The sequence below is a fragment of the Salmo salar genome, chromosome 12, assembly GCF_965601325.2.
Source record: "Salmo salar chromosome 12, fSalSal1, whole genome shotgun sequence".
Lineage (NCBI taxonomy): Eukaryota > Metazoa > Chordata > Actinopteri > Salmoniformes > Salmonidae > Salmo > Salmo salar.
In genome coordinates, this window is record NC_138302.1 from 67,926,350 (window position 1) to 67,934,460 (window position 8,111).

Below are 8,111 nucleotides of genomic sequence, written 5' to 3' on the forward strand. Positions count from 1 at the left end.
GGGAATGGTGGTCAGTTCACTGGAAGTGTCTTTGCCCCTTGGCTGTGGGCATTCTGTTAGAGTGTGTCCGTTTGGCACATCGTAATGAGTATGGATGACCCTAGTGTTTATGGAGGAATTCCTGACTGTTCTCCCCTTTTGAGTGTCTAGTCTTTATGACCTGGTAGGAACGCAGTTGATAAACACATACGCCAATAAACCAAAGGGATTGGGTGAGAAACGTGGGGGTATACAAGAGAGGGTAGTGTTTGAAAATATTTGGCTTCTTGGAGGAAAAAGCGTCACAAATATACACATTTTCTCACACAGACACACACTGACAGGAGAGAGTTAGAGGTGGGCACTGACTGTCAGAGGGAAAGTAAAAGAGAGGAATAGTGAGAGAAAGAGAGAAAGAGAGAAAAAGAGAGTGAGAAAATGAGAGAAGGAGGGGGGAACATGTGACTTGAGCATGAGAGGAGAGTAAAGAAAGGGAAAGTGATTGAACTCTAGAACAAGCTCAATCACTTTCCCTTTCTTTACTCTCCTCTCATGCTCAAGTCACATGTTCCTCCCTCTCCCCTCCTTCTCTCATTTTCTCACTCTCTTCTTCTCTCTCTCTCTTTCTTTGCACTGGTTTATGTGTCCATAAACTATGTGTGTGAGAGAGAGAGAGAGAGAGAGAGAGACAGAGAGAGAGAGAGAGAGAGAGAGAGAGAGAGAGAGAGAGAAAAAAAGAAAAAGAGAGAGGGTATGGGTCAAAGAGATGGATAGATTGTGTGAAGGCGTGTGTCCATGCGTGCGTGTGTGTGAATCAGGGGGTGGGTGCATTAGTGCATGTCAGACAGCAAAGAGAGCCGCAGTTATCTAGGAATCTGAGTCAAAGGAACTTCACTAACAGAGACAGGGAGAGAGAGAGAAAGAGAGAGAGGGAAAGGGAGCGAGCGAGAGAGTGCAAGAGAAACTGAGGGAGAGAGCAATAGGAAAGAGAGAAGTGGAGAGGATGAAAGAGGCATACAGATAGAAACACAGACAGAAGAAGAAGTTGAAGTTAACACAGAAATAGAAGAAGGTTATGGGAAAAGTGTGGAGGGACACCATCAAAGGCTTCAAACAAAGCATCAAGCGGAGAAGAAACCCATCAAGAACAACAAAAAATACACAAAAGAAGAGCGTCACTAAAGACGTGTCGGCACCCAAGTCCAACAGCTTTAAGGTGAAAACCGGTGTCAGGGGGGACAGTAAACGGAAAAACACAGAGGTGTAGTGTCTGAGAGACTGGATTCTGTCCCGAATTCTGCCAGATTTTCAAATTCTTTTAGGAGTCTTCCCATGTTTCCATTAGGCTCTCTCGGCGTGCTCCCCCTGCTGTCCCTGTGTGTAGGGGCCATGTTGTCCCCCCCGGATGCACCTCCTGCCTGTCCCCACTGCAAGGACAGTCTGGTGGCCGCTCCACCTGCGAGGACAGGGTCAGGGGGGTGTGAGGGACGCCCCGGGATGGCAAGCTGCAGGGTGGCGGTCGCCCCCCTGGCTGCCTCTGACCCCCCTCTGAGGGTGGAACACAGACATGAAGTTCGACAGGTTCAGCCCGAGGTAAGTTTCATCACGCACCAGGTCAATCTGAAGTCATTTCCTGTGCTTTTCCCAGTAGAATGAGTGCGGTATTGATATAACTGACTCCGGTATTGTACACGCCAAACAATGATCATTCTGAGCTGGGTGGCACAGAGGAAGGCCTGGACAATGTTTGTTCTGTAGGGGTGATTAGATACTGCTGGGGTAGAGTCTCTGAGTCTGACACGCCATGTGCCTCTGGTTTAAATGGGGGTGAAGTTTAAGCTGTTGAAAAAGTGACTATGGACATAACATCACTCAGCCAATTGAAATGGAATCGAGCCCAACTCTGTAGCATAGTGGTATAGATAGTGACTGGTGCCTTTAGCAATAGTGTTATGGTATGTGGGGGCAACAGGTCCCTAGTCTCGGGATTAGGGGCACCACATGACAGACGCTTTCCAGGGATAACAATCAACAAGGGAGTCAAATTAGGCCTGGGTTTATAAATGTCCTCATCATATGGCTCTGCTGAGCTCATGCAATGACAGGTGTTCCACTGACATGGCTAGGAGTGATGGAAGTGTAACTGAGTGATTGAGTCTGTGGCACTGATCCATTTTGCATGCCTTAGTGTCGGTTCGTGTGTGTGATATGACTGTCAATGATGGTGCGTGCTTGTGTGTGTGTGTTTGTGTGAGAGAGAGGGAGAGAGAGAGCAGTGTGACTATTGTGTATGTGTGTGATGTGAATGCTGCTGTATGTGTCTGTCAATCCTGGTGTGTATAACACGCATATGTTTTGACTGTAATGCTAAAGTGTTGTCTCTGCAGTCCAGGGATGTGTCGGAGCGTCTGGTCCAGTTGCAGCGCTGTATGAATTCCCTCCAGGAGCCAGGGGTCCCCAGGGGCCGTGTAGGCCAGGGAGGGGACACGCTGGGGGCCATTCTGGCTCTGATGGCTGCAGTACTGACAGAGTGTGACCTACACTGTCACAGCCAGGCCCTCAGGGCTATGGCCAGGCGACTGGGTGAGGAGCATGGCCAACACACACACACACTAGTGATGTGCAGTTTTGCGAACGATTCGTTCTTTTGAACAACTCTTTTTACTGACTCGAGAGTCATGATTTGTTTCTCTGAGTGACTCATACATTTTTGTCTTCGTTTGACCTGCTGGCCGCAATGAGTCCTACTACAGCAAGATTAATACACACTCCTCCGGCTCAGCGGCTCCCATTGAGATAGCGTCTGTAACAACATGGGTAGCGCCAGTGAGGCTATAACCCATAGGAATCCCCACCCAGTATACTACTTTGATTACTTTAAATGGCGGAAGCATGGTGGAAGCCTTCAATGGCGCTTAACATGCTAAAAAGACCTTTTGGCCACTAGATGCTTCAATCATTATTTATGGCGGCTCCAGAGATGTGCTCTGACCAACAACTGTCTGTCATATGTGTAAGAACCGACGCTGGAGTATAGAAGCAGGTACGGAGAGAGAACATTTAATATAGCACAGCCATGGCTCAGGACAGGACTAGCGTCAGAACCGGGTAACACAACGACATACGACAATTAATGCTGAAGCGGGGAAGAGAGCTGGTGAACAGACAGATATAGGGGAGGTAATAACACAGATGATTGAGTCCAGGTGAGTCCAATGAATCGCTGATGCGCGTGATGAGGGAAGCAGGCGTGCGTAATTATGGTGGCAGGAGTGCGTAGTGCTGGGCAGCCTGGCGCTCGAGGGAGAGCGGGAGCAGGCGTGACAATATGCGGGCAGGAAAATAGATCCCGAGAATAGAGAAGAAAAATATGTTTGGGCTGTTTGTGTTTTTATCACCCTCACGGCATTCAAGCAATGCATTTCACCAAGAGTCGTTTACAATGTAGTCCGGTTGCGGACGCTATCAGACCTCATTTCAAATGTATCAACCAATAATCGTATTTGTATGCCTAGCAATCAACAAATGTACGTTGTTTAAAGCACATGTTTAAAAGCCTCAGTCCCAAACGATGGCTCCAATAAGCCCCTTATGGTGAACGACTTTTGAACGAGAGGCTTGTAGATTCATGACTTTCGAGTTTTCAGTTCATTGTTCGCCGGTGGGGGGGTCCTGCATGCTCTGGGCATTACTGACTCAAATCAACAAAATTTGTCGAAAAGATCAGTCAGTAAAAAGAGCCGAACTTCACATCACTAACACACACACACACACACACACTTAGTAAGGCCTGCTCTGTGTCGGTCAGAGGTGAATGTTAGGAATGTTAGGTTCTGTGTGGTATGAGTAGGGCAGATAGCTCACGGTATCTCACAACCACCATATAACTTCTACAGCAGATCAGAAGGATGAGTCCTCAATCTCACACACAACTTCTTCTTTGTCGATGTGTTTAGAGGGGGCAGCGGTTGGGAGAGAGGGAGAGAAAGACCTGATACTACTGTTGAGGAGCATCACACAACACCCTCCAACAGGTGAGAGTGGTGTGTGTGTGTGTACTGTGTGTGTGTGTGTGTGTACTGTGTGTGTGTACTCTGTGTGTACTCTGTGTGTGTGTACTCTCTGTGTGTGTGTACTCTCTGTGTGTATTCTGTGTGTTTACTCTGTGTTTACTTTGTGTGTGTACTCTGTGTGTGTGTACTGTGTGTGTACTCTGTGTGTGTGTGTGTGCACTCTGTTTGTGTGTGTGTGTACTCTGTTTGTGTGTGTGTGTATGCGTGTGCGTACAGAATATACAGCTGTAAGAGCGTGAGTGTGTGTTGCAGTGGTCCCCTCAGCGAGGCTGCATCCTCAGGACTGTGCTGAGATCTATCGTTTGGGGATCAAAGAGAACGGAATCTACACCATCCAACCTGACCCACGCAGACCTGCAGTGGAGGTACCTCCTAATACTTACACACACTGAATGCAAACAACCTGTATACTGTATATGTGTTATGTCCCATCTGTAGAGCTTGGAGGGGAACATACAGAGAGATAAAGAGAGTAAAATATAGTATGGAGTTTACAGATTAGAGTAGAAACTCTCATTGTGTAACATCTCTCACTCCTCACCCCCTTTACTCCCTTTACTATATTGGCAATGATCAGGCAAACTTCATCATTATTCTCTGATGTAAATGTGACCGATGTCTGATGTCCAGGAGTTGTGACCTTTGCACCCTCCTGCCCCAGGCAGAGTGTGACATGGAGACAGCAGGCGGGGGGTGGACAGTGTTCCAGCATCGGCGAGATGGCTCGGTGGACTTCAACCGGACGTGGCAGGAGTACCGCGAGGGTTTTGGTTCCCCACAGGGAGAATACTGGCTGGGGAACGCAGCGCTGCATGCGCTAACCAACACTGGTCAACACCTGCTGCGTATACAACTCGAGGACTGGCACCAGCAGAAACGCCAAGCCACCTACAACACTTTCAGAGTGGCAGCAGAGGCACAGAGGTAATGGAAACACACAAACACACACATACACCGATGAGCAAACAAGGATACACACAAATTAAAGAGAATATTTGCCTCAAAATCAAAGTTTGAAAGTATTTGACAAACGACAACAAAAGTGGTATAATGTCGAGATCAGTTCAGGTCCCACGGCATCTGAATGGGAAGATAGGGACGGCCTGAAATCAGACTGTGCCGATCTTTCCCATTCATTTGGGATTAAGGCATGTAGCTGGATCTACACAACAGGTGGAGTAGGACGTGGACTCATTTTAACATTAGAGCTCTTTTGAGGTCTGAAAACATCTGACAAATGTAGATTTTGGTGTGAACGTATCTCTTTAACATGGTGTTAATGCTGTCTCTCCTTCTCCCAGGTACCGTCTGACAGCACGGGAGTACTCTGGTGACGCGGGCAATGCCCTAAGCTACAGCAAACGCTACAACCATGACGGCCGAGCGTTCAGCACCAACGACCGTGACCACGATCGCTACACGTCAGGGAACTGTGCGGAGTACTATGGTGCAGGCTGGTGGTTCGACGCCTGCCTAGCGTCTAACCTGAATGGACTCTTCTACCACGGGCGCTACAGCGGGCTGACCAATGGCATTTACTGGGGCACCTGGTACATCCTGACAGACAGTCACAGCGGTGAGCGCTACTCCTTTAAGAGTGTGGAGATGAAGACACGCCCACGCAACTTCTAATGAAGACTGACCTGGGAGCTAGTAGATAGACATACCCAAACATAGACATACCCAAACATCATTATTTTTCAGGAGATGGCCATAAACAATAACTGGTAATGTTGCGTAGTTATAGAAAGGTCTGGATCTCACCTTTCGGTCATTTAAAAAAAAAAATTGCTGAGATATACTCACTTATGAGGACACAAGCTCAATTACATAGTACAAATATTATGAAAATATAAAAAATAATTAGTTTTTTTTTTTCCCAATTTAACAAATTTCACCTTTCCTATAACTGTAAAATAAATGATCATATTTAGTGACAATTTCATCTAACTGACGACAGAGACATTTCTCCTGAAAGTCCACTTAGCAGATCAAAGACCCCATTCAAATGTGCAGACTCATTATAACTTCAGCTTTAAACACAAAGGGATTTTGTCTGTCTGTGATCAAGAGAATGTGGTCTTGTTTAAATTCTATGAAATGATTTAGTATTTTTTCATGTTGAGATCTCTAAATCCGGTTGAGAATATCACAGCTACATGAACCACAATTGTTGGGTACGCTAGACTGTTACTGTTCATATGCCGCCTCCCAGGCTGGGCTCTGTCACTCATAAGCAGAGCGAATCGATTCTTTGTCTGGATAGGCCAGACAATGTGACACGTCCCTCCCTATGCAAATGTGGGGTCTGATACCTGACACTTCAAGTCAGCTCCGTTGAGAGAGTGGTAGCGCAGAGTAGACAGATCGGCCTTTCTGACATTATAAGGCACGGGAACCTACGACATTCACAGAGCGCTTTGTACCCCAAAATCAGTTGGAACATGTCCCGAACCGCTCAAAGTCCCCTATATAGGGGACTTAACATCTTCAAATTAAAACATAGGCCTACTACGCAATACTCTGAGCCACAGTACTGTATATGTAAATCTAGCCTGGTTCCAATCTGTTTGTGCTGTCTTGCCAACTCCTATAGCCATGTCACTCCAGACAATATTGGCAAGACCACACAAACAGATCTGGGACCAGGCTAGGGAAACCCTAATCTGGCTGCAGAGTGTGTGAAGGTTATTATTACTCAGCTAATGACTGGATGTTGGATTCACTGGATAATGTTGGGATAGTGAGCCATTAAATCAGTTTGTCCAGGTGTAAATATGGTGCTAAATGAAAAACTGGTCAGATGACTCTATCCTTATCAAGTCAAATCAAAATCAAATCAAATGTATTTATAAAGCCCTTTTTACATCAGCAGATGTCACAAAGTGCTTATACAGAAACCCAGCCTAAAACCCCAAACAGCAAGCAATGTAGATGTAGAAGCACAGTGGCAAGGAACAACTCCCTAGAAAGGCCAGAACCTAGGAAGAAACCTAGAGAGGAACCAGGCTCTGAGGGGTGGCCAGTCCTCTTCTGGCTGTGCCGAGTGGAGATTATAAGAGTACATGGCCATTAAGGCCAGATCGTTCTTCAAAATGTTCAAACGTTCATAGATGACCAGCAGGGTGAAATAATAATCACAGTGGTTGTAGAGGGTGCAACAGGTCAGCACCTTAGGAGTAAATGTCAGTTTGCTTTTCATAGCTGAGCATTTAGAGGTCAAAAGAGAGAGAGAGAGAGAAAGAGAGCGAGAGAGAGAGAGTTAGAGAGAGGGGGGGATGGGATGAGAGAGAGAGAGAGAGAGAGAGAGAGGGTCGTAAACAGTAGGTCCAGGACAAGGTAGCGTTTCTGATTAAAGTGTTGAAATTGAATTACACCATTAACCAGCAGAATCTGTGACCCTAAAGGCTCATGGGCTCCTCACCCCTGCTTCATTTGTATTATCCATCATTCAAGTCATATACCATGCAGCATCTTTTTGTTTTGTGAGATTAAAACAACTGTAAAGTTTTCATATATATGTTATGCAAATCTTTCAACAAAAATGTAATCTAGAAATGTGTATTAACAATCATGCCTGTAGAGAAATTACTCTTGAAATAAATTGCTATGACACGTAGAACCAATGACTTCATTATTGTGTCTCTGAAAACAGTTTATAGGTGTTGTTTTGGTGTTATTGACGGTAAACGCCAGTTGAGTACAGTACTTGACCAAAGAGGACAAGCACCTCTTTTAATTTTTCACCTGTATTTCTAGGTGAAAAGGTGTATAGCTTCAATAAGAATCCCAACTTTACTGTAAAACGTAGACATTCCGAGTTACACGGTGGCTGCTTCTCCTGTCCCCCATCCCCCCTGACTGGTGCCAGCTTCACGCAGAGGGGGGTCAGTTATCAGTTGGGTGATACTCAGACCCTTCCAAACCATGGCCCGATAACATGATAATGTACTAATGTACAACAGAGGGGCAACCGAAAGCCAACTCAGCACTCTCTACCCACAGACCTCCAGGCCGCTGTGTTCTGACTCCAGCTGTGGGATTGCTCAGCCAAACCCG

At 46.2% G+C, this 8,111-nt stretch overlaps 1 protein-coding gene across 1 annotated transcript; it reads left to right on the forward strand.

Moving 5' to 3' along the window:
• The first annotated feature begins 753 nt into the window (after window positions 1-753).
• LOC106565551 (fibroleukin) lies at window positions 754-7,674 on the forward strand. Its single transcript, XM_014132809.3, has 6 exons — window positions 754-1,572; window positions 2,367-2,562; window positions 3,936-4,013; window positions 4,305-4,417; window positions 4,714-4,976; window positions 5,354-7,674. Exons 1-6 carry the CDS (start codon window positions 1,312-1,314, stop codon window positions 5,682-5,684), a joined length of 1,242 nt encoding a protein of 413 aa, XP_013988284.1. The 5' UTR covers window positions 754-1,311; the 3' UTR covers window positions 5,685-7,674.
• Window positions 7,675-8,111: the final 437 nt, after the last annotated feature.

Excerpts from the sequence above, each read along its gene's own strand:
- LOC106565551 (XM_014132809.3), top strand. The coding sequence starts at position 1,312 with ATGTTTCCATTAGGCTCTCTCGGCGTGCTCCCCCTGCTGTCCCTGTGT. Across the intron at positions 4,014-4,304 it reads CACACAACACCCTCCAACAG|TGGTCCCCTCAGCGAGGCTG; the intron begins GTGAGAGTGGTG and ends TGTGTGTTGCAG. Across the intron at positions 4,977-5,353 it reads GTGGCAGCAGAGGCACAGAG|GTACCGTCTGACAGCACGGG; the intron begins GTAATGGAAACA and ends TCCTTCTCCCAG.